Genomic DNA, 27,771 nt, shown 5'->3' on the forward strand with positions numbered 1-27,771 from the left:
CTCCATTTCAATCTTGCCAAGTGTGCTTGGCATATTTTTCCTACAATAGGATCACAAGAACAACACTTTTGCAAAACTCTTACTAAAACTAATATTAGTGCAAAAAAACAAAAAAACCCACAAATGAGATCAAAGGTGATCAACTTTGATACCAATTGAAAGGAAGCCAAGTGCATGGAAGTATCTTTTGAAACCAATCCATGTAGGAGAGAGATGTAAAAATGTTATAAATCCCTTAATATTTTTAGCTTTAAATGCACATTCAATTTAATTAAATATATATACAATAAACACGAAGCAATAACAATATTTTATGTGGGAAAACCCTATTGGTAAAAAACCCAAACTTCAAACACCTAGCTCAATTATTTTATTTCATAAAATGTAATTACAATACAATCACAAAGCTTATGCTCTTTGGGAGTCGATACACTATAATAGGATTTCAGAATAATTTTGACAACATAACAACATCTTTAAAAATCAACAACTTGTCATATAAAACAAGATAACACTACGAGTATATATAAAACACAAGAATGGGCATCCAATACTGCCATGTGTCATCTCCACGAACACTACATGCATGCAATTGCAAAACAAAGAACATGCACAATTTCAAACTCAGTTGCTAAATTATATATCACAATCCTTAACATGAAAGGAATCCAAATCTTTCCACAATGCGTAAAATCAGTCTCCATGACATTCAAGGTGTCTAGCCTTGTTCCGCTTATTCAACATTAAAGTCAAATTGATAAAACTCAACATACACAAGTTCTAACTAAACCCGCCTTAAAGAAACCAACCTTATCCTTATTCTAGACATACTTTCCCATCTAACAAGACCTTATCCATATCTTGGACACCAAAAAGAGATAAAATTAAATGTTGCCAATTCCACTTCTTTCCTATAATAGAATCTACCAAGAGACTCTCGATTCAACATAAGAAGTGGCCAAAGTAATTTTATCAGCAATATGGAAACATATGATATCAACCTCCTAAAAAAATAAGACAGGTTGAAGAGTGGGCACCAAAATTTTGAAAAATAGGGATCTTGCTCTATCTCCTCGCTTGCCATGTAGGATGCTAGCTCAACAAGAGGATCCACAAAGTGAATGGGAACTTATGAAGTTTAATATATTGGGTTAAATTAATATGCACCTAATAATCAATAAATCAATGCTAGGAATCAAAGGTTGAGACACCTTAATCCCAACAACACTCCCTAAATCTTTCACCTTTTTGACTTGTCCGAATGCACTTTAAATCATACCTCAAATCTCAGGCAACTAAAAGTGATTAAACAAGCACCAAAAGCTCTCTACTCATCCAAGTGAAAGATATTAGCAATGCTGTGTAGTACTCTACAAATTCCCTCCATTGCTTATTTGAAATCAAAAGTTTGGTTTCATATGGGAAAGTTATTACCAAAATTGTGTTCCAAAGAAACATTTGACTTCATGACACCAAGATACGATAAAAATATTCAGATACAAAACTGAACCCTACAACACTACGTAGTGCTCGGAGATATCTTTCCAATGGCTATTGGAATTTGAAAAGTAGACACTATGGGTGAAAGTTATCCCCACTAGAAAAAAACTACTCTATTTGGGGTATATAGGATCCAAGTAAGTCTATACAATTATACAACTTGCTAGCTTTAGTCGATACAATAGGCAATGCCTAGGTGACACATTAGAAGTGACATTGTGGGGCACCAACACGTGGAAATGGATAGGTGGTGGACCTCACAACACATTTTAATTTGTTTCTTTAAAACAAAATCAAAATCCTGATGGTGGAAGGGGGCTACCACCAGGTTCTTAATGTGACACTCGATAATTGGTGGCCATAAGCCTTGCCAATGTTGACACCCACTAGTTGGTGATAGGTACTTTTTAACAATAGTGCCAACATGAGTACACTGCATAGGCCAAATGTACCACCTATCAAACCCATAGGTATGGACCCCTTCATTATTATTATTTAAATAATTTTCATTTATTTGCAAGACAAAAATATTTTATTATTGTTATTTTTTGTCTTTGTAGATGAATTGTGTTCTTATGGCCATGCTATGAGTTGTGGGGGCCAAAAAATTTACATGTTAGGTAAAAAAATTTCTAGGTAGTTTTATTACAATATTAATGAGGGTAATACATTTAAGGTGCACGAATATATGTAAATAAGACTAAATGACATGTAAGAGTGATATCATCAAGAGGTATAACAATGCCATGTATAGGTTGAGGAGGTGTAATATCATTAGTAGTAATCGTAATAGGTGCTTCACACTATATACCTTGCTTAATATATGTTTGTTATTGTTAGAAGACATAGAATCATCATGGAGTGTATAGGTAAATGATAAAAACCTCTCTAGCAGAAGAGGACAAGCACTAAAAAATTCAACGAAAGAGGGAAACAATAAAAGATAATATGAATGAATGCTTTTAATAACATCTATGAGGCCAAACAACCTATGGGACCCACAAATAGCCATCAAAACGAATAAGCATAGAAAACCCACAAGCCCAGCTTGTTAGAAGTATGCATTGATGTGCTGTTGTAGTTGTTATTGATGTCAAATTTGTTGTTATGGTTTGGTTTGGAATGTTTGTGGTGTAGAGTTATCTTGCTATGTTATTGGTGCAATTGATCTATTGGTTGTTTCAAAAGTGCTTGGATTTAGAATCTGGTGTTGGTATTGAGTAGCATTATTATCATTATTGGTTGTAGTTTCGGAATCATAGATATGATGGTTATGTGGTTTGAAAACATCTTTGTGTTCTCCACATGTTGTGGTTTTGTTCGTTGCTGGTTGTGATATTCTATGTTTGACCTATCCTTAGGTGTAGATGTGATTTGCGGATGCATGGTTGATATGTCATGGGTCTCACTGTAGCGTGTGGAGATCTGGATTTGAGTTACGTGCATTGGAGCCTATGTTTGTGATCGGTGATTTGCTTATATTGATGCACAACGTGTGAATATGTTGTTGGTTAGGTTCTAGTGATGCAGATTGTTGTATTAATCCTTGGGAGATGTGTTTTGGTCCTCTCTTTCTCCTATAGTGGATCAACATGTGTGTTTTTGGTTCAAAAAGTATATTTTGATTAAGACCGACTTGGTCCAAGCTTTGATGATCTATCTTGTATATAAGACATATGTGTGTTTGAGTTGTAGAGGCATGAGATGTGTGAGAGTGTAGATGATGTGGTAAAGAGTGAAGATCAAAGGAATTTTGAGCATAGCAAAAGAGTTGTGATCAAATGATATGCAAGCTGTGTTGAAGACTGTTGCAGAGAATTGAGACAGAGTTTTGGCAGTTGAGATCAGAGTTGTGTGTTGATGTTGGTTGTGATGAGCCTAAATAATGGCTCTATTTTGATAGGTTTTTGATATAATACTTCTGCCTAGGTCTTATGATTAGATGACACTTGAATTATAATATTCTCCTAAGATGATACCTTTTAAGTATTTTTTGAAACTGGTTTAACTTATACCTAAGGATGTCATATAATGGTTTCAAATGATCTATCTATGCAAATAGCTAAAATCAATTATAAATATGGTTTACATTATATCATGTTAGCATTAGTATATGGACATGTTTGTTGTGCACATTAATATCATGATGTAGGGTCAGCAAAGGTGAAGTAAAGACAAATGGCGGTTCAAAAGAGCATCAAGTATACAACCGCAATGCAGACCCAGTCAGAGAAATGCAGTAATGATCGAAACCACTTGACCGGTTCTTCAACAGATTGATTTATGAAACATTTATAACTGTTCCTAGTGGAGCTTAGATCTAGGAGGCTAGTCATGCTATATTTTCTCAGCTGCAGGACAGATGTTGTTCTGTTGTCTTGCGCTGACTTCTTCTTCTCTTGTTAATAGATCCTGTTTGCTTATTCCTTAGGAATGTGGTTTATCAGTTAGAAGTTTGTTATAAGTTTTCCTATAAATAAAGCGATCTCTCTCCTCTCGGGGACAACAAAGAACGACCATAGTATTTTGCAATACACAGTCTTCAGGTATTGTTTATGTATTTTCCAGTAAAGATGAAATAAAGAGATCGATGTGATTTTGAATGATTAGATAATTGTAATATGAAGTTCTGGAGATACTCAAGGGGGCCCACTTGGTGAGTAATCCTTTGTATGTTCCAGTTAGTTTTATACTTCTGTAGCAGTTGTTTGTTCCTGCAGCCATAGGAAACAATTCCTGTGTCTGTTCTTGCAGCCACAGTAGCATAGTAGTTCCTGTTGCCTGCCAAAACTTTATCATTTAACAGTAGTTGTTTAAAGTAATTTATAGTTATAAGATTAAGTATTAGTTCATTTGAGATTCTGTGTGTTTACTTTAAGAAGAATTTCCTATCCTACAGTAATATAGAATGGTTGCAATATGAACTTGGTGCACATATAGTGTTGGCCTATTTCAAGTTTACGTCCCTGGTTGATAACTAACTGAGCCTTTGTCACATGAAAGGTTAGCTATTCAAGGATATTCAATCTTTGAGTTGTGTTTTATTACCTAGTTGCCATTCCAATTGTAGGGACCAACAGGTTGCTTGATGTAGAGTTCAAGGACAACTTCATGATCGAGAGATCCTTCCTTTTAGATCATTTTTCTGTATCTTGCCTTGAGTGTAGTTAGCTTCAGGTTTTGCAAGACCTCTTTGTATCTTGTCCCATGAGCAGTTAGCCTTGGTGTGCAAGTCCGAAGCAATGAGCTCGTTTATGTAATCATTTCTATTCATAGTGGATTTTTTCTTGTGGGTTGACCCACATCGTGGTTTTTCCCTATTTGGGTTTTCCACGGATAAATCTTGGTGTTCATGTGTTGATATCTATTCTTGGTTAATTGTTTATACGTTGAAGTAATTTATTTGTTTAGACCAATTCACACCCCCAACTCTCAGTCTTGCCTTGGGTTCAACACAACCACATTCCAACAACTTAATTTCCTTTTCCTTTTGTATCTTGGATCTTCTAAGTTATGAATTTTGATGAAGAAGTTAACAACTTTTGTTATCTTTTCTTCCTCAAATAGGTTACTCAAGGTGCTAATGTTTAGCATTTCAATGTAATTGATTCAAATATCCTTGTAAGAGGAACACTCCATGATGTAAAACCATTCCATCTCCACCATTTCCTGGGTGCAATAACAACATCTTCTATATGTCCATTCTTCTTTAGGTATCATCCATCTTTCAGTTTCACATCTAAATTGATGTGAACTAATTCTTAGTTGAACCATTAACATTTAGAAAACGCATCTGTATTCAAATCACACAACATGAATATATCAAAGATAGACTTGTTAGAGTGACCACAGAAATAAATGTATTGAAATTTAGATAGAAGGATGGACGTGTTAAAAATTTAGATAGTGGATACAATTTTACTTCATCCATGATTTCTTCAATTTTTTCACGTATGTTAAAAAATATGCACCATAGCTATTCTTATACCTCTCTCCCATCATTAAGTAATACTTCGTAAATTGACGGCCGTCTGACCGTATTTATGATTTTTAACAAAAAAGACGACATTCCATGTCATGCAAAATTTCCGAGGCGCGGCAATTGCAGCAGATAAAACCCTACGAATCAAACTAAGCTCCAAAATGAAATTCTCTGATTTGTGAAAAAATTGTACGTCTTACCGAGTATCAATGGAGAACTCATTGGTTTTCAGCAAGCTTGTGAGCCATCTTCGTTCTGTTTCCAGGTTTTTAGCTCTCGCTTACATCAGATTAGTTAATTTTTTTTCTGTATGATACTCTTCATTTCTTGAAAATATCGCAGTTGAATTTCAGATATTAATCAAAGCTGTAAAAGTTTCCTTCTTAGAAGTTTTAGGGCAATATAAACCTGCTTAGCTTGTTTAAAAATGGGTTTCTGTAGACGTTAAGGAAATAAAGTTTTTCCTCAATGCCTTACCATTGTTCAGGCTTAGTTAAAAACTTAAAATTATAACTTATTTTTAAGCTATTCTCCTACTTCGAATAATTTTTGATAAGCGGGCTTGTCCAATAGTTTCTGTCTTTCTGGTGTGAGAAGGTGCTATATTATGTGGGGGAAATCAACTTGTACTAAAATGAAAATCTCTAACAGCCTACTGTCAGTTGTTAGGACAGAATTGGACATAATCTCTTTAAAATTATGGAGGAAAAGTGCTTACAGTATTCTCCTTCTCACAACTGTCAAAAATGTTATGTTCCATTGCATTTTTTCCTTTAAAGTTTTGTGTAATTATTTTATCATAGAATGGAGTTTGAAAATCTTCGAGCACTCGATGTTATATAGGCATTTGGTATCCATTTAGACTGCCGTAAAATCTTTTTTCATTTCTCTATTAAATATTCGGGATGGACTTTTTCTGTTTTTTAATGTCAGTTTCTGTAAATCCTGTTCTCCATATCCGTCTATAAAGTTAAATGTTACTAATACCTTCGAGTGCTTGTGCAATTTCAGATACTATACAGGTTATCCAAGGGATATTGGACCCTCACAAGTAATTGAATTCAAGTCTGAGCGTCAGTTTGTGCAACTTCTCCATGAAGGATATCCTGTTGTTGTGGCCTTTACAATAAGGTATGTTTCCCTAATCTAATATGGGAGCACATAGCGAGGAGCATATGGGAATTAGCTTAGTCTGATATGCTGCATACAATCTTACTGCATGTTGGGATAATCTGAATCTCACAAATCTCTCTTAAGAATGCAGCATGTTGTGAATCGATTGGTTTTCAGTAAATGACTTATAATTGATCAATTGTAATTATGCTGTGCCTTAATATTACCTATGTATGAATCAATCTTTGTGTTGTTTTTACATGGATATTTATTTATTTGTTTACATAGGTTCATTGCAGATGTTCATATACGGAGCACCTTGATCGAATGCTGGATGCAGCTGCAGCAGAATATTATCCCCATATAAAATTTATGCGCGTATGCAATTATGACTTTGACTTACAAGTTAGACTAAGCACCAATGATACGTGTTGATCATTTTATTAGATTATTTTATGAATAGTCATGGACTCATCATAATCTGCTACATGGTTTTACATAATTACTAATATGTGATTAGACACTAAAATTTGGAAATGGCTGCAGATAATCTTTTATTTGCTAAATTTGCTACCAAATGCATTGTTTTTGAGAAGTGCCTGTTTTTTCTTTTATTGACTTGCAAGTTTCTTATGTAGGAAAATCATAACTGCTAAGGCAAGAGGTGTTTGACAAAGGTTCATAACTATACCAAGTACTCAATAAAGATTCTATTCTATCCAGCATGATTTTGACCTCAAAAAACATAAATATCTCACATTAGTAATAATGGCGAGTGAATGAAGGCTTATAAGGCATACATGCACACACAAGTTTTGCTGACAAATGTTTTGTAGTTCTTGTGTGTTTTGTTAGTCACCATGCCTTGTGATTTTTCGCCTATGTGAGTGAAAAAGTCAGAGAAATGATTGCTCATAAAAAATAGTCATCAAAGTGATGACTTGGTTATTTACAATACTCCAACCTTGTTAAAAATCCCCCCAAAAGAAGAAATATTTGAAGAATATTACACTACACAATCTCCCATTGCTTAATAAATTTGCCCTTTTAAAAGAAGATAAACTGTCTAATTTGCTTACAAACAGCCTCCATCTTGCATAGCTTGAAAATTGTTTCTTAGAGCTAACATTGAGAAAACAAGGACTTCTGTTTGTTATTTTATGATCAGATTTTAGGGTAAGCAGATGTAAGACAATTTATTCAAATTTGCACAGCATGTACCCTGGGAAAACCCTCCAACATAAGGGAGAAAAACCCAGCAACAAGTATCTCTATTATAATTATCAAATAAGTAAAACAGTGCGAGACACGCAATGGATTTCAAAGAATTGATTAAATATCAGAATGAGCAAGACGCTCATAAATAATACAAGGATATTTACAAGAATAGCAAGTTTCTAGTAAGAAACTGCTGAGAAGATCGAAGACGATCTAACCAAAATAGAATATACACTATTGAGCATTAATACTAAAATTAACATTATTTTAATATTCTATTACCCTCCCTTAATGCTCAATCTATTAACTACACCTATAGACCCCCTGAATTTAACAAATTTATCAGGACCAAGGGGCTTGGTGAAGATGTCTGCTGGCTGCTCCGAGGTAGGAACATACAGCAACTGAATGGATCCGTCTTCAACCAGCTGTCGAATATAGTGACAATGAGTTTCCACATGCTTGGTTCTTTCATGGAAGACTGGATTCTTGGCGAGTTTGAGCACTCCCTGATTATCACAGAACAAGGGAGTAGGACCTGCCTGGGAGACATGCATATCCGCAAGCATTCGTCGAAGCCAAACCGCCTCACAAGATGCCTTAACTGCTCCCCGATACTCTGCTTCTGTCGAGGAGAGAGCCACTGCCTGCTGCTTCTTACTAGTCCATGTGACAGCACCGGATCCCAAACTAAACACATACCCTGCTGTAGACTTACGGTCATCAACCGAACTTGCCCAGTCAGAATTTGTGTAACCACTGAGTATAGGATCAGAACTCCGAGTGTACAGAAGTCCAAAATTAGGAGTGCCACTCACATAACGCAGCACACGCTTCGCTGCTACCTGCTGCTTCTTACTAGTCCATGTGACAGCACCAGATCCCAAACTAAACACATACCCTGCTGTAGACTTACGGTCATCAACCGAACTTGCCCAGTCAGAATTTGTGTAACCACTGAGTATAGGATCAGAACTCCGAGTGTACAGAAGTCCAAAATTAGGAGTGCCACTCACATAACGCAGCACACGCTTCGCTGCTATCCAATGATCAGCCTTGGGAGCTGTCATGAAGCGTGAAATGTAGCTCACTGCAAAACTGATGTCAGGTCTAGTGGCAGTAAGATAGATGAGGCTGCCCACTAGTTGCCTGAACAGAGATTCATCCACAACTGGTGAAGATGACTGAGCTGAAAGTTTGAGCCCGGGTTCCATAGGAGTAGAGGCAGGTTTGCAATCCTGCATTCTGAACCTGTCCACAAGACTTCTGGCATACTTGGACTGAGAGAGAAAGATACTGTTCTCAGTCTGCCAGACTTCAACTCCTAAGCAATAATGTAGAAGTCCCAAATCTGTCATATCAAAGGTGTGGCACAAATCCTGTTTGATCCCAGTGATCAAATGTGCTGAACTGCCAGTAATGATTAAGTCATCCACATAGACAACCACAAACAAAATATCATTACTAGTATGCTTGATATACAGGTTTGCATCAGATGGACTCCGCTGAAAATCATGATCTGTCAGGTACTTATCAATTTTCATGTACCAAGCCCGAGGAGCTTGTTTCAGACCATAGAGTGCTTTGACTAGTCTACAGACCTTCTGTTCTTGACCAACAACCTTGAATCCTGGGGGTTGCGTCATGTAGACTTCTTCCTGTAAGTCACCATTCAAAAAAGCACTCTTGACGTCCATCTGATGGACTTTCCAACTGAACTGGGCTGCCAAAGCAAGAACGAGCCGTATGGTACTCATTTTCGCTGTAGGAGCAAAAGTCTCCTCGTAGTCAATGCCTTCTTTTTGTGAGAACCCACGAGCAACAAGACGAGCCTTATACTTGTCTAGGGTTCCATCAGCTTTGTATTTTACTTTGTACACCCATTTGCAGCTAATGGGCTTCTTCCCTAAAGGAAGATCAGAAAGGCCCCAAGTATGATTCTTCTGAAGACTCTGGAACTCAGCTTCCATAGCCTGTTCCCACTCAGGTATACCTTTAGCCTCTGAGTATGTCTGAGGCTCAAAAACACTGTGTATGTTAGCCATGAGAGCAAAATTGACTGTATGCTGCTGTTTGCTCTTATTACGGGAGGTTCTACCCTCAATGAGCTCAGTATCCCTGAGATCACCAATGGTCTTGGCCCACCATTTAGGCCGGAGAGTAGAAGTGCGAACATCTGGAGGAGCTGGAAGAGGCTCAGGATCAGGAGCAGGAGGAGGATTGTTCTCCGGAGGGAACTCAGGTAGTGCATCATCGAAAATAGATTCTGCATCATCCCTCCCATCAGGTGAACCTAATGGAATAAGAACACTGTGAGGCTGATCCTCAGAACTCTGCTCAGAAGAAGGGGACTGAAAAAATCCTCTGTCTTCATCAAATACAATATCACGACTGAAGATAAGACGTTCAGTGTTTATATCTATCAGTCTGTAGGCCTTATGGTGATCACTGTATCCTGTCATCATGAGTTTCTGACTTTTGGAATCCAACTTGGAGCGCTTAGCATCTGGAATCCAAACATAGGCAACAAAGCCAAAAACCTTCAGGTGGCTGATCGTAGGTTTCCGACCAGACCAAACCTCTTCTGGAGTCTTCCCCTTAACAGCTTGAGTAGGAGAACGGTTAAGCAGGTAGACAGCAGTAAGCACTGCTTCAGCCCAATACTTATTCGGAACACTCCTGTGTTGTAACATAGAGCGAGCCATCTCAACAACCGTACGATTGCGACGCTCGACAACACTGTTTTGCTGAGGAGTGTAGGGTGTAGTCAATTGGCGTTTGATGCCATGGGTATCACAGAAGTTGGAGAATGCAGAAGAACAAAATTCCCCCCCGTTATCTGTCCTAAGAGTAATGATACTATGTCCAGACTCTTTTTCAACAAAGGACTTAAACTTCTGAAAGATACTAAATACATCTGATTTATGTTTAAGAAAGTACACCCACATCTTTCTACTAAAATCATCTACAATAAGCAAAAAGTATTTGCAACCAGTAACAAAAGATGTATTCATAGGACCACAAATATCAGCATGAAGTAATTGAAGTACCTTAGATGCGCGCCAAGACTTTCCATGTGTGAATGAAGTCTGATGCTGTTTGCTAGCTTGACAGGCGCCACATACTCCAAGATGCTGAGTCTGAATATCAGGTAACCCTGAAACTGCTAGCTTGACAGGCGCCACATACTCCAAGATGCTGAGTCTGAATATCAGGTAACCCTGAAACAAGTCCCTCCCGAGATAGCTGAGAGAGATACTGAATGTTGAGATGTCCATATCTTTGATGCCACAAAGTGCTAAGAGGAGAAACACGAGCTGCCAGAGCCACTTCAGGAGAATCACCAGTGTCAAGAAGCCTATATAGGCCATGATCCTCTAGACCAACAGCAACAGTAAGACAAGTCTCCCGATCAATGATGGAGCACTTGTGAGCACTGAACACCACATCTAGTTGAGGAGAATTCCTCATAATCTGGCTGACAGAGAGCAGATTAAGTTCCATTCCAGGAACATAATACACATTCAGAAAAAGGAGAGTCCTGCCACCAGACTGAATCTGAACAGTGCCTCTGCCAACAATTGTATACTCCTCACCTCCGCCAAATACAACGGAATCACTGAAAGGTGAGAAATCTGTAAACCAGTCACGTCGATGAGAAAAGTGACGTGATGCACCAAAGTCGATGTACCAAGCAGAAGACCTGGCATGATCTGAAGACCTCTTAGCCATAAAGGCATAAAAGGCAGACTCTTTCTGCTCGGAATGTTCAGCAACATGCGCCTTCTGGTGTGACCCTCCCTGCTTCTTTTGTTCAGAAGCGAGCCTCTGATGGCAATCTTTCTTCATATGGCCGTACTTGTGACAGTAATTGCACTGCACATTTTTCTTCTTAGCTCCATCCTGTGTCTGAGAAGAGCCTTTCTGCTGAGAAGACTGAGAGGACTGAAATTTGCCTTTATCCTTCTGAAAGGATTGAGCTGTGAAGGCATTTTCCGAAGAGGCTGATGTAGTACCACTACCAAACTGCTGTTTCCAGCGATCTTGCTGTAGAAGCTTGGTGCACAATTTTGAAAACTTCAGATCAACATTAGTGGAAGTAATATTGAGGGTCTCAATGAAGTGTTCATACGATTTCGGAAGATTTTTCAGAGTGATTACTACCATGTCTTCTTCCTCCATAGTCCGACCAATAGCTTCGAGCTGATCTCGAATGTCCTTAATCCTCGTGAGGTGTTCCTGTAAGGACATACGTTCGTCCATCATAATGGAGAACAACTGATTCTTTAGAAAGAATGCTCGGCTCTTGTCGGATGTCTCATGCAATTCCTTCAGATGCTTCCAGATGTCAGAAGCTGTCTTGCCGGAAGGAATCTGCGGTAACTGATCATCAGTCACTGAGAGTTTGAGAAGCATAACTGCCTCCCGATTGCGTTCATCAAACTTATCTTGATCTGCACCAGGTGTACCAGGACTGAGCTCTTTTCCCAACACAAGCTGGTCAAGACGCCTATATTCAAAAATGGTCAACATATGCTGTTTCCAGATGTTGTAATTGTGACCATTAAAGCGTTGACTGCCTTCTAACATCAGATTGGTGAGAGAAGCCATTTGCACGTTTCCCCCAAAAAAAGTCCGGCTGACCTAGAAAAATCCAAAGACCACCTAGAAATGCGTGCGAAAAAACCCAGAAGGAATCTGCTGTCAGAATCTGGATCCCCGGGCTCGAAAATCGAGGCACGAAAAATCGAGGCACCCAGAAAAAATGGGCAACTACCCAGATTAGAGTTCGAAAAACCCACCAAGAATATGCAAGAAAAATTGATTTTCGATAAAAAACTGGAAGGTTTAACACCTTAATCGAAAATTGCAGAGGTCGTGGGCGCCATGGTTTTCACAGAAAATGTCATCGCCGAAGGTACCGATCGCGGGTTGCAGGTCGCATGTTTGCAGAGAGTTGCAGGTCGCGCCGAAGTTTGCAGACGCGCGCGACGCCGAAGGCAGGTTGCAGACGCCGAACAACGCTGAAAACAGGTTGCAGGTCTGCAGGTCGCGACGCCGGAGGTCGCGAACAGGCGGAGATTGCAGGCGCCGAGGGTTGGGTGCAGGTCGAAACGATGGGAGGCGACGACACTGCAGGTCGCGCGAACACAGGTCGCGACAAAACGCGACGGCCCTGCAGGTCGAGAACACAGGTCGCGGGAAAAACCGCGACTACCCTGCAGATCGTGTGAACACAGGTCGCGGGAAAAAAACGCGACGTTCCAACCCCAGAACCTAGGCAAAAAAAATTTCGATGAATTTTTCCAGAAAATAATTTCGAAAATTTCCACTAATTGGAAATTAGGATTAAAAAATTTTCGAAAAAATTTCTCCTATAGCTCTGATACCATAAAATAGTGCGAGACACGCAATGGATTTCAAAGAATTGATTAAATATCAGAATGAGCAAGACGCTCATAAATAATACAAGGATATTTACAAGAATAGCAAGTTTCTAATAAGAAACTGCTGAGAAGATCGAAGACGATCTAACCAAAATAGAATATACACTATTGAGCATTAATACTAAAATTAACATTATTTTAATATTCTATTAATAAGAACAACAAGATGCTTTTACAATGGTCAAATACAAGGACCAATATGAATCGCTTCACTCCTTGAAGCAAGATAGATAACTTGATCTGATCTTGAGAATCCACGATCTGCTCTAGGTATGCGAACTGTTGTTGAAGTTATGCGACTGTGCTTGATGTCATTCGATGCTTATGGGAAGAGATCCGATCCTTATTTATATCCAATCGAAGACACCCTTTCACCAAGGGTTGGCCTCCTATGAAACAAGGCGACTTTACAGAAGGGTGGCGGACTTTTGCAAAGTCGGCCACTTAATAAAATAAATATATTTTATATAATGAAGCGCTATTTAGGGTCGACTTGAACAAATATGCAAAGCCAACGACTAATTGCATATTTGGATGTAGTCGGCCAAGGAGACTCCCGCCGCTACAATCGTCAACACTTCCTCTTAGCTAGGGAGGAATCCTTCTTGATATATGTATCATGGAATGACATCCACCATGGCTACTCCTAGAGGGTGGAACAAAGTTCATCACGGAGGCACTCAATGTGATGACATTCATCATGGCTACTCCCATGTATGGAAATGAATATGTACACAAGTGCCCATCACGGAGTCTCTCAACGTGATGCCATCATCTCATCATGAGGTTCACCATGGCTACTCCCTGAGGGTGGAACAAAGGCTTTCACCTCAAACTTCTCTCTCACAGAGAAGAATGCATTAAAGTACACCTCAAGAAATCACTGATGTTGAGATTCCCTCTCAGCAAGGGCTTCATTCTCTACAATTCCAAGTTTATCTAAAAAATGCACAAACTTCACTTTGGCAAGTGGCTTGGTGAGAATATCAGCTATCTGATCGTCAGTGCTAATGTACCTTAGCTTAATGGCTTTCCTTAGAACCATATCTCGAATGTAGTGGTATTTGATCTCCACATGTTTCTTTCTGTCATGAAACACAAGATTGATAGAAAGCTTCACACAACTTTGATTGTCACAATGAATGACAGTAGGCTCTATCGATTGTCCAAACAATCCTGCAAGGAGCTTCCGAAGCCACATTGCTTCTCGAGCTGCCACACATGCTACAATATACTCTGCCTCTGCGGTGCTCAGTGCCACTAAAGGCTACTTCCTGCTACACCAAGAAATCATAGCAGACCCCAAACTGAAGCAACAACCAGATGTGCTCTTTCTGTCAGTTACACTGCCGACCCAATCAGAATCGGTGTAACCTTGTAGATTCAATTCTGCACTGGAAGTATATCTCAACCCATATCCTACAGTGCCATGCAATTACCTCAATATATGTTTTGCTGCAACTAGATGAATATGTCTTGGTTCACACATAAACTAATTGAGAGCACTCACTGCATAGCAAATGTCAGGTCTAGTATTGACTAGATACATCAATGAACCAATCAATTGTCTGTACATCGTAGGATCTACCAAATCTGAACTAGCTGCAGACGCACTCAACTTCTTCAAATTTGTCTCCATAAGTGTAGACATGGACTTGCAATCCATCATTCCAAATCTTTTCAAGATATCTATGGTATATTTCCCTTGACTTAGAATAATCTCATTGGGTCTTTGCCATAATGCATAAGACCTAGGTCCTTCATTTCAAACTCGGAAGCTAACTCCTCCTTACATTTGTCAATGAGATGATCTTCTCTAGTAATAAATAAATCATCAACATAAAGAACCAATATAAGAGCCTCGCCATCAATTACCTTGAAGTAGAGATTTGGATCTGCATCATTCTTGAAGAACCCCAAGCCCATCAAATATCGATCAATCCTCTTCTACCAAGCACGAGGAGCCTGCTTAAGGCCATACAAAGCCTTCTTTAGTTTGCAAACATGAGACTCCTTCCCATGAATAAACCATTAGGCTGCTCAATGTAAACTTCCTCTTCGATCACACCATTAAGGAACGTTGTCTTCATGTCCATCTGATGTAGCTTCCATTCCTTTGCTGCTGCAATGGCAATAATAGTTTTGATGGATGTATAGCGAGCAACCAGAGCAAATGTTTGCTCATAATCTATTCCCTCTTTCTGAGAGAATCCTCTAGCCGCAAATCTTGCTTTGTACTTTTCAATACTTCCATCAGCTGCATGCTTGATCTTGAAAAGCCATTTGGAAGACACAACTGATTTTCCTTCAGGTCTCGAAACAATGTCCCAGACATCATTCTTGATAATAGATTGATATTCTTCATCCATAGCATCTTTGAATGTGCCTCTAGGAGCTGCAAACTTTTCTGTCTCTTGCGTAGTTTTCCTAGCTCAAAGAGGTCTCTTCCTACTTGTGACAATGTCTCTTGGACCATCAGTAGGTTCCAAGGGCTCAATTGGATCAATCGACTCTACTGGTTCAGTAGACTCCCTCTGAATCTTAGGAGTATGATCAATGTCCATATCTTGAGGAGTCTCCCAATCTTCATTATCTATCTCCATGCATGAACCTTTAGATTTTCTGAATGCAACATCTTCTTCAAATGTAACATCTCTGCTAACCTCTACCTATTTTTGACCCGAAATGTAAATCCTGTAGGCTTTTGAAGTTTCACTGTAGCCCACAAATATTCCTCTCTTGCCAGAAGGTTCTAACTTGGTTCTTTTATATTTAGGTACATGAACATACACTGGACAACCAAAGATTCTGAAATGACTGACTTTAGGTTTAACCTCTGTAAAGGCTTCTTCTGGAGTCATATTTTGCAATATCTGATGGGGACACCTATTTTGAACATATACTGCTGTTCTGGAAGCTTTTGGCCAAAGAAAGGTTTATAGGTCTTGGTCATGAATCATGGCTTTAGCTGCTTCAACTATGTACCTGTTCTTTCTTTTTGCAACCCCATTTTGCTATGGGTTGTAAGGAACACAAAACTCCCTCTTAATTCCTGCCTCAATGCAGAAATTACGAAAGCTTGTGGAAGTGTATTTGTTGATTGTAATTAGGTAGGAGTGGCGGATTCCAATTGCCTTAAGCAACATTGGAATTTGCCCAAAGGGCTGGCCCCTCCTTCAACGTTTAGGGCTGAGCCCTCTCTCACGGCACTCCCTAAATCCTCACGTCACACTCAAGGCAACGTGCTCCCATAAATAGGGCCGACCCTATACTAATAAGGCAATTCGGTAAAAGAGATATTAATAATTAAAAGTTATTAATAAAGTAAAAGCCGACTTAACTAGATCTTGCACCTCATATAAATAAAGGACAACTTCACCTCATTCATCGATCAATACAATATCCTTTCATGCGAAATATATATCTGCATAATGCGAAGACTGAAGAAGGAATATATGCGAATCATATCTGCCATTGGAGGTGCTAACATCAAGTGCAATACCATCATAAAGGAGTGCAAATTGCTCTAGATTCAAGGCGCTAAGGTTGTAGACCAGTTTCAAGCAAAAGTGCAGACTTAAGATGCACTAATAGTGCAGATCTAGTGTATGAACCTGATTGTTGGTTGGTGTGCTAAAGGGGCAGACCTAATGCTTATGAAAGTGCAAACTTGTTGAAGATTTCATCAGCCCTAAGAGTGAACATCTCAGACCTCTTCAAGTACTTGAGATAAGTATTGTAAATCAAAATATTGAATATAATCCATAATCAGATCTGAGGATCTTTTCTGGCCGGGTTTTTCCTCTTAGGAGGTTTTCCTAAGGTAATTGTGTTTTGTTCTTATTTTGTTCATTTCTATGTTATGCCTAAATCTAGAAATCTCTAAATTTTATAGCAAACAATCTAATTAGAAACTAAATTCTGATTTCTGAGTTTTATATTAATCTGTAAGTATAAAAATCAACATGGTATCAGAGCTATAGGCTAGATCAACTTTCAGATTTCAGAATTTAGTACTCCTTTATTTTCAGATTGTTGTCTCATTCACAGGTCAGGTTAATGGGGCTGAAAGTTGAAGATAGGCTTGATGAAAATCTCAACTTTGCTGCATGGAAGGTTCAAATCATAGTGGCTCTAGAGGAAGAAGATCTTCTTCACTTCATAGAAGCGAAAGAGCTAACTGAGCCTACGGATGCAGTTGAGCTAAAACAATTCAAAAGGGATGTTGTCAAGGCTAGAAAGCTTCTCATTGATTCAGTTAAAGACCACCTAGTCACCTCCATTGCCTCATTCACTACTGCAAGGGAAATATTTAGTCATCTACAAGGTACCTATGAAATTAACAATCTCAGTAGGGCAATTACTTTAAGACAACAATTACTTAATATCAAAATGTCAAAAGAAGATTCTGTTATTTCTTATTTTATGAGAATTTCAGAACTAAAGAATCAGCTAGGTACAATTGGACATAACATGGAAGACAAGGATCTTGTTATGATTGCCCTAAATGGTTTACCACACTCATGGGAGTCTTTTATTCAAACCATAAGTGGTAGAGCTGAGTTACCTACCCTTGATCGCCTTAAGAATGATTGCATTCAAGAAGAGTCATGCCTTATCACAAGGGGGCAACTCAAAAGTCCTCATGTAGATGATCAACACATGCTTGCAGCCCAATGCAAGAAAGGTGGAAATTGGAAGAAGCATTATCCCAAGAGAAATAGAGAATTCAGACCACTTAGTTCTCAGCATTCTTGGAAGAAGCCAAGAGATATCTCTCGTGTTTGATGTTTCAGATGTGACAAATTTGGTCACTATGCTAAAGAATGTCAGAATGATCCTACTCAAAGAGAAGCCAACCTAAATGAAGTTTCAGAACAAAATGATGACTTCTTATTCATCTCTGCCCTGTCAAGCAGCATACCCACAGACAGTAATACATGGCTGATTGACAGTGGTGCTTCCAGACACATCACAGGCTACCGTGATCATCTTTCAGACTTAGCAGAAAAGGATACCAGTCTTCATGTGGTAATTGGTGACGATGCTCGATATTCGGTAAGAGGTTCTGGCACTACTTTAAATTTAGACACTGGTATTTCACTTCACCTTAGTGACATCTTATTTGTTCCTGGAATTAAAAGAAACTTAATTTCCATTTCTGCTCTAGAAGATAAAGGTTATCAAATTGCATTTTCTGAGGGAAAAGTACTTGCTTGGCCTAAGAAATCTAGTTTTAATTCTGCTCGTGTAATTGTTAATATATATGATAGTTTATATAAGCTCTCTACTAACCCTGTTCAAGCCCTCATTAATGAAGCCTCCGAATCCTGTGAGCTATGGCATAGAAGACTTGGACAATTACACTATCAAACACTTCCCTCTCTTGAAAAGTTAGTCAAAGGTATGCCTACACTTAGTCAAATTCATGATAATACATGCAAGGTTGTGCTATAGGTAAAAATGTTAAAAGCCCTTTTCATAAAAGTGAAAATAGAGCTAAAGATAAATTAGAACTTGTTCACTCTAATTTATGTGGTCCTATGTCTATAGCATCTCCTAGTGGATTTCTTTATTACGTAATCTTCATAGATGATTTCTCTACGAAAACTTGTATCTACTTCTTGAAATCTAAAGAATTTGATGAAGTCTTAAGTAAATTTAAAGAGTTTAAGGCATTGACTGAAAACTCCTCTGGTAAAAGAATTAAATGTTTAAGATCTGACAATGGAGGTGAGTATCCCTCCGGTAGCTTTTATGATTTTTGTGTTGAGTTAGGAATTAAGAGGGAGTTATGTGTTCCATACAATCCTCAGCAAAACGGAGTTGCTGAAAAGAAGAATAGAACTATTGTTGAGGTTGCAAAGGCTATGATTCATGATCAAGATTTGTAGACCTTTCTATGGGCTGAGGCTTCTAGAACAACGATATACATTCAGAATAGATGTCCTCACTGTGTTCTAAAGAATATGACTCCTGAAGAAGCCTTCACAGGATCCAAATCGGACATCAGTCACCTAAGAATTTTTGGAAGTCCTGTTTATGTTCATGTGCCCAAAGAAAAGCGAACCAAGTTGGAGCCCTCCGGGAAGAAAGGCATGCTAGTCGGATACAATGAATCCTCCAAGGCCTTCAGGATCTATATTCCAAGTCAAAGGTATGTTGAGGTAAGTAGGGGTGTTACTTTTGAAGAAGATATTGCCTTTAAGAAATCAAAAGGTTCTTCTGTTATTGATGAAGTTAATGACAATCAAGATATGAATGTTGATACTAACCCTGAGATTCAGAGGGAGCCTGTTGAACCTCCACCTCAAGAAGAACATAATGATCCACCAGAGCCTATGAATCCCACTGATATACCTAGTGACATTGTTGTTACCAAAAAGAGGCCACTTTGGGTAAGAAACACCATTCAAGAAGCCGAAAGATTTGCTGCTCTGAGTGGCACCTTCTGAGAAACCAAGAGACCTCAAGTATTCTCCAACTACGTTGCATTGATGTGTAATCTCATTGAGTCTGAACCTTGCAATGTTGAAGAAGCCTTGAACCATCATGCCTGGAAGCTTGCTATGGATGAAGAGTATCAATCAATCATCAAGAATGATGTTTGGGACATTGTGCCCAAACTCGAAGGTAAATCTATTGTTTCCTCTAAATGGTTATTCAAAATTAAACATAATGCTGATGGTAGTATTGAAAAATATAAGGCTAGATTTGTAGCTTGTGGTTTTTCTCAAAAGGAAGGCATAGACTATGAAGAAACATTTGCTCCTGTTGCTAGATATACCTCTATTAGAACTATAATAGCTATTGCTGCGGTTAGAGGTTGGAAGCTACATCAAATAGATGTTAAGACTGCCTTCCTTAATGGTGTCATTGAGGAAGAAGTCTATATTTAACAACCCGAGGGTTATGAGATTCAGGATAGATAAACTCATGTGTGCAGATTGAAGAAAACTCTGTATGGCCTCAAACAGGCCCCTCATGCTTGGTATGAAAGAATTGATAAATACTTGTTAAGTGATTTTGTAAAAATGATGCTGACTCTAACATCTACTTTAAGTTATCCAGTGATGAAATGCTAATTCTAGTTCTTTATGTGGATGATTTATTTCTTACTGGTAAAGATGAACTTATCATTAGATGTAAGATAGAACTAGCTTCAGAATTTGAAATGGACTTAGGTCTAATGCATTATTTTCTAGGTCTAGAAGTATGGTAAAGATCTAACGAAATTTTTCTAGTCAAGGAAAGTATACTATTGATATTTTGAAAAGATTTAGAATGATGGATTGTAAACCTATGTTTACTCCTATGGAATCTAACTTAAAGAAGTTAAGTGTTTCTGCAACTAACTCTGATTTTGTAGATCCATTGGAGTACAGGCAGTTGATTGGATCACTAATGTATCTAGTTAACACTAGACCAGACATATGCTATGCAATGAATGCTCTCAGCCAGTTCATGAGCATGCCCAAATATGTTCATCTTGTTGCAGCCAAGCACATCCTAAGATACTTGCGAGGCACAGTTGGTTATGGGCTGAAGTATCCACTTAACACTTCAATAACCTTGGAAGGTTATTCAGATGCAGATTGGGTTGGAAGTGTCAAAGACAGGAAAGGCACTTCCGGCATTTGTTTCAGCTTAGGATCCACAGTGATCTCTTGGGCTTGTAGAAAACAATCTTCAGTTGCACTAAGTACTGCTGAAGTTGAGTATATTGCAGCAAGTGTTGCTTCTAGAGAAGCAGTGTGGCTTCGTAAGCTTCTTGTTGGGCTGTTTGGACAACCTTGGGGACATACAATTATTTATTGTGATAATCAGAGTTGTATCAAAATGTCTATCAATCTAGTGTTTCATGACAAGTCAAAACATGTGGAAACTCATTATCACTTCGTTCGAGATATGGTGCAAAGAGGCACCATTCAACTGAAGTATGTCAGCATTGATGAGTAGGTTGTAGATATTCTTACCAAGCCTCTGTCCAAAGTGAAGTTTGTGTACTTCAGAGATAGACTCGGTGTTTTGGAAAATGAAACCCTGATTGAGAGAGAGTCTCAACCTCAGTGATACATTGTGTTGTATCAAACCACCCTCTGCGGGCAATGTATGGTGGTATTGTAATCTTCTCAGGGAGAAGATTAATTGTTAACCATCCTCTGCGGGCAATGTAAGGTGGATCCAGTCTATGCTTGTGTGTGAGCTGGAAGATTATATTATGTAGTTCCATTATATGCTTGTGTGCAAGATGGACGACTACAATATTCTGATTATGTAATCCATTCTTTGCTTGTGTGCAAGATGGAAGATTATGTTTTCTCCTCCTTAATTAAGAGGGAGTTTTGATTGTAATTAGGTAGGAGTGGCGGATTCCAATTGCCTTAGGCAACATTGGAATCCGCCCAAAGCGCTGGTCCCTCCTTCAACGTGTAGGGGTGGGCCCTCTCTCACGACACTCCCTAAATCCTCACGTCACACTCAAAGAAACGTGCTCCCATAAATAGGGCCGACCCTATATTAATAAGGCAATTCGGTAAAAGAGATATTAATAATTAAAAGTTATTAATAAAGTAAAAGCCGACTTAACTAGATCTTGCACCTCATATAAATAAAGGACAACTTCACCTCATTCATCAATCAATACAATATCCTTTCATGCGAAATATATATCTGCATAATGCGAAGACTGAAGAAGGAATATATGCGAATCATATCTGCCATTGGAGGTGCTAACATCACGTGCAATACCATCATAAAGGAGTGCGAACTGCTCTAGATTCAAGGCGCTAAGGTTGCAGACCAGTTTCAAGCAAAAGTGCAGACTTAAGATGCACTAAAAGTGTAGATCTAGTGTATGAACCTGATTGCTGGTTGGTGTGCTAAAGGGGTAGACCTAATACTTATGAAAGTGCAAACTTGTTGAAGATTTCATCAGCCCTAAGAGTGAACATCTCAGACCTCTTCAAGCACTTGAGATAAGTATTGTAAATCAGAATATTGAATATAATCCATAATCAGATCTGAGGATCTTTTCTGGCTGGGTTTTTCCTCCTAGGAGGTTTTCCCAGGGTAATTGTGTTTTGTTCTTATTTTGTTCATTTCTATGTTATGCCTAAATCTAGAAATCTCTAAATTTTACAGCAAACAATCTAATTAGAAACTAAATTCTGTTTTCTGAGTTTTATATTAATCTGAAAGTATAAAAATCAACAGTATTCACCTCCATTATCAGATCTTAAGACTTTGTTCCTCTTTCTAGACAAGTTTTCTACTTGGGCCTTAAACTCTTTAAATCTATCTAGGACTTCTTCAGACTCTTTAGACCTTAAAAAGTATATCCAAGTCTTCCTAGAGTAATCATCTATGAAAATTACATAATACAAAAATCCACTTAGGGATGCCATTGACATTGGACCGCATAAATCAGAATGTACAAGATCTAATATTTCTTTTGACCTACTTTCACTACTATGAAATGGACTCTTAGTATTTTGACACAACCTTTACAAGTGCACCATAAACAACCATCATGCTCATGGCTGAGCTTAGGTATGCCTTTAACCATTTTCTCCAATGATGGAAGGGCCCTGTAATGCAAATGAACAAGTCTTCTATGCCATAGCTCCCTGGAATTGGAAGAGTTATGTAGAAGTGCTTGAACTGGATGGATGGATAGCTTGTACAGACTCTCATGCTGGTTGCCAATCACACGTGCTATCCTGATGCTAGAGTTCTTTGTCCAAGCAAGAACTTTCCCTTCTGAAAAATGCAACTTGATAACCTTTGTCTTCCAAGACTGAAATGAATGCAAGGTTCCTCTTGATTCTTGGCATGAACAGGACATTCTAAGTTGAGAGAGATGGCTCTAGAACCTTTCACGGAGTAGCATGCATCATCTCCAATTATCAGTTGAAGATTGGTCTTCCTTTCCACCAAATCTGAAAGATGTTCCCTATAACCCGTGATGTGTCGAGAAGTGCCACTATCAATCAACCAAGTGTTGTTGTCGGTTGGAACATTGCTTGATAGAGCAGAGATGAATAGAAACCCTTCTTTGTTGTTTCTAGATTCCTTTTGAGGAGATACGTCACCAACTTCCACCATAGAAGTATGTTGCTTTGGCCTTGTCAAACAATCTCTTGCATAGTGGCCATACTTGTCACATCTGAAACATTGGTTGTGGGAGAGGTCTTTCTTCTTTTGAGAATTAGGTGCAGAATCTGATCTTCTATCTTTGTTTCTCTTGAAGTTGCCTTTTCTCCCATCTCTTCCTTTCTTCTTTGTAGTTTCAGTGGCTAGAACATGATTGTCTTCATTGTGAGAGCTTCAACCATTTCCTCTTGCAGCCAACCTAGATTCTTCTTGGATACAATCTGCACGAAGACGATCAAACTTGGGCAATTTGGATCTCCCACTAATACTTTGAATAAATGGTTCCCAAGATTGAGGGAGACCATTCAATGGCAACATGACTAGATCTTTATCTACAACTTGATCTCCAATGGCGCATAATTGATCCCTCAGCTCAATAATCTTCATGAAGAATGATATGACTGTTTCTCCTTTCGCCATTTTGATTTGATGAAGTTTTTGCCTTAGAGCAAGGGCTCTACTAGTGTTGTTGATCTCATAAAGTCCTTCCAAAGTTTTGAACATATCTCTAGCAGATGTCATCTTGGAAATAAGTGGCACCAAATGATCCTCCACCGAATCAATCAAGATCTTTTTGGCCTGTATGCCATTCTTCTTTATTTGAAGTTTCTCAGCTTCATCGGCTGGATCAGATATTTCATCATTTTCTACGAACTCAAGAAGATCATTTTCTTTTGGTGCAATAAGTGTTGAAGGGATATCTTCGGTTAGAATCCTAGATCAAATGTTAAAGTGGCCTATCAGCTTTTCACATTTGATCTATAAATTAATCTTATTTAAACTTATCATATTCTAACCATATCGAGTGTTGTCTGATTACGATTAGATTAATTCATAACATGATTTGTTAAATACCGATCATATAATTAACTATGTTGATTATTGATTATGCCTATCACCGATTCTATTATCGGGTTAGTTAATTGTTACTGAATTATTGTTATCGATTATTCATAATCGATTATGCCAAGTTCGTTTGATTATATAATACCCGATTATATAAATCTGTCTGCATTAACTAAACAGTGTATTGTCTTCGTCGCTCCTTGTGGAAAAGTCACGACTCTATTGGAGACTTTAGAAATTATATATTTGTCAATATGTTGTCCTTGGTAAAGGTAATATAGACAGCGGTAATATTATAGTCTTTGCAGACGGTGAGGAAGTTGAAAACATACACAGTCGATATACATCTGTTGGTGCAAGTCGTGACATGCAGACGATATACATCTGTTGGTGCAAGCTGAGACAGTCGATATACATCTGTTGATAGCTGTGAAAGTCGATATTCATCAGTTAGTGAAATCTGTGAGAAAGTCAACAAGCAGCAGTCGGTCATCTATCTTCTGCAGTCAGTGGAGATAACAACAGTGGATAGATAAATTTGGATTAATAACAAAACTGATATCCAAAATTAAATAAGAAGATAAAATACTTGCTTATATAAATCTGATCCAAAACTTAACAATAAGGACTCTATATTTCCATGAAGTGAAGTTTGATGCACCTTCAAGCCTATCCTCAACCTTGAGTCCGTTCACCATTTTCGATTGCTAAGAATTACTCCTTAGGATGAGAAAAGTAGAGAACTTCGCTGCTTTAGAGAAATCTGATCAAGATCTTCTTAAACCCGCTCTGATACCATGTTATTTTATGATCAGATTTTAGGGTAAGCAGATGTAAGACAATTTTATCAAATTTGCACAGCATGTACCCTAGGGAAACCCTCCAACATGAGGGAGAAAAACCCAGCAACAAGTATCTTTATTATAATTATCAAATAATAACAGCAAGATGCTTTTACAATGGTCAAATACAAGGACCAATATGAATCGCTTCACTCCTTGAAGCAAGATAGATAACTTGATCTGATCTTGAGAATCCACGATCTGCTCTAGGTATGCGAACTGTTGTTGAAGTTATGCGATCTGTGCTTGATGTCATTCGATGCTTATGGGAAGAGATCCGATCCTTATTTATATCCAATCGAAGAAAGCTCCCGCTGCTAATTGCATATTTGGATGTAGTCGGCCAAGGAAACTCCCGCCGCTACAATCGTCAACACTTTTGATGTTCACAAGTTACTAACAATTAGTCGATATGACAGATAGCTACGTGTACCATCTCAATGAAGTGGCTAAGATGTGTGATGCTAAATACAAGTTCATAAAATCACAAAGATGTCAAGACAACCATATGTTGTCTATAATTGTCACTGATCTTCATCTTACACTACCAGAGTCCTGAAACCTGCTCAAGAACATTATTTGAGAATAACATGTAACTATGTGAATATTACTGATCTGTAAAGGACTTTTTGCTTGAATAATAGACAAGAAAAATTGCAAACAAAGTGACATAAAGAAACAAATAAGTATCAAGTAAAGACAAGAAAAGAAAATCAACCTTATTAAATGCCAAAGGGACTGTTAATGACTAGCAAGGCCGTAACTAAAATTGGATTCTACAAACACTTATTTGACTAAAGCATTCGTTGATTTTCATCTACAATTATTTGGTATATACTAGTGTATTCTATTTATACTACAATAAGTAATGTTATCATTTGGCAGTAAATAGATAGGATGCTATTGTCAATTTTCGTTTGTTCTTAGAAAATTGTATGCGAAATTGATTGGGGCGGGGCGTGGTTCAAGAGGATATGTGTGATTATGTGGTGTGTCCTTTATGTTTTTGGGATCTTAAGGTTGTACTGTGTTTCTCAATTCTTTTGGTGCTTTTGCTACATGCTATCTTCTACGAGAGTGTTATCAACTGTCAAGTTTATATTATATTGAAATAGAAATTTGTGTTCTCAAAGTCTTACTGAATCCTTTTATTCAATGAAGAATGCAAACAACACATTGTTATTTTTGCTTTTATCTTTTACCCTAATAATCTCTACAAAGATAATTTTGTGTCTAATTTTTGTTAATCATGGAATAGTTGTTAGTTATTAGCATTTTACCATTTATGAGCAGTGATTGCTTGTGCTCTAACAGGTTGAATGCCCAAAGTATCCAGGATTTTGTATAGCTCGTCAAAGAAAGGATTACCCCTTTATAGAGATATTTCACAGCCCAATGCAGGTGTGCAATAATTCATGACACTTGCTAAGTCTTTCTTTTCTCCCATTTTGTTCTACCTAACTGTTGAGAGTATGTTTTGCTTTGGATTGACGATTAAGCATATAAAACTAGTTTTAATGGTGCCAGCAAATGGTTTATATTTGAATTCTTTACTGAGTGTCAGTTGATAATCTGGACAACTAAGTCTGTTATTTTTTTAATAATCAATGAGTATATTATAAAGCTAATGTATTAAATATGGAAGAATTAGCATATAAATTTAAATTGACCAAACAGATTCTTTCCATGGAAACTTGTCCAATGTTATCTTAAGGGGCATCTACCTAAAGCCTAGGAACTAAAACGGTTGCTTTCATCCTTCACTATAGCCTAGTAGGCATTATGCTTTTTGTGCCGAATTTTTAATACTAAGGTGATATTGTCTCTATGCAACGTATTTTTCTTTTGTTAATAGAAATTGTTGTGCCTCTCTTATTCATCATTCTCTAAGTACCTTTTTTCTTTAACATTTGTTCCTGTTGCAAACAATCAAAACTATATAATCACATTTTATAAGATATTCAGTTTGAAGTTTGAACCCATTCTGGGTTATAACTGTTTCAATTTATGGGGAAACTCCACTTAATGCATTGAATGACTTCAATCGAGTCATCTTAAATTCTAGCTTAATGTCATGTCCCCTCGATCGTTATATATATATACTGACTAAATCAATTATAATTATTAATTAATAGAATACTTATCAACCAATGATTATCTGAAATTTATTCATTTATTATTTAATTAATATTCAAATTAATATTATATTACATATTCTAAACAAAATTTATATATTTAAAATAATAAAGATATAATACATATATATATAAATAATATTGAACAAGCTGGCGAGGAAGGAATCGCAATTGAAGGGATACCAACTAAGACTATCGATTAATCATAAGATAGCAATTGTAATGGTAAATGCCTTGACTACTACCGCTCAGCAAGTGAATTATGTAAAAAGGGTGCGATTACTATAATGCCTTCTTATTTTTTTTTAAGGGCTGCGGGATTATTATGATTAAGCAATTCTCTCACTATTCCCAAAAGCCACGATTATGATGAAGGCGCACACTTAATTGACTGAAGAGTCACAACTCTTAACAGGTGGCATATGAATGTTATATGAGGGGGAATATATTTTTTTTGGAGGGGGGAGGTAAGCAGCCTCAGTTCACGTTTGCACTCCATTCGATTACAGATAGGGGTGTACAACATTCCAAGG

The 27,771-nt window shown here is 37.9% G+C and overlaps 1 protein-coding gene across 2 annotated transcripts in view; it reads left to right on the forward strand.

The window, feature by feature from the left end:
* Positions 1-5,515: 5,515 nt before the first annotated feature.
* LOC131064648 (uncharacterized) overlaps positions 5,516-27,771 on the forward strand; it is an 81,418-nt gene continuing 59,162 nt past the window's right edge. For both annotated transcript variants that reach the window (XM_057998869.2, XM_057998868.2), the window contains exons 1-4: positions 5,516-5,747; positions 6,494-6,613; positions 6,895-6,973; positions 26,418-26,504. In XM_057998869.2, coding sequence (XP_057854852.2) covers positions 5,692-5,747; positions 6,494-6,613; positions 6,895-6,973; positions 26,418-26,504 — 342 coding nt within the window. In that variant the 5' untranslated portion in view covers positions 5,516-5,691. The remainder of the gene's footprint in view (positions 5,748-6,493; positions 6,614-6,894; positions 6,974-26,417; positions 26,505-27,771) is intronic.

The sequence above is a fragment of the Cryptomeria japonica genome, chromosome 9 (genome assembly GCF_030272615.1).
Source record: "Cryptomeria japonica chromosome 9, Sugi_1.0, whole genome shotgun sequence".
In the NCBI taxonomy this organism is placed as follows: Eukaryota; Viridiplantae; Streptophyta; class Pinopsida; order Cupressales; family Cupressaceae; genus Cryptomeria; species Cryptomeria japonica.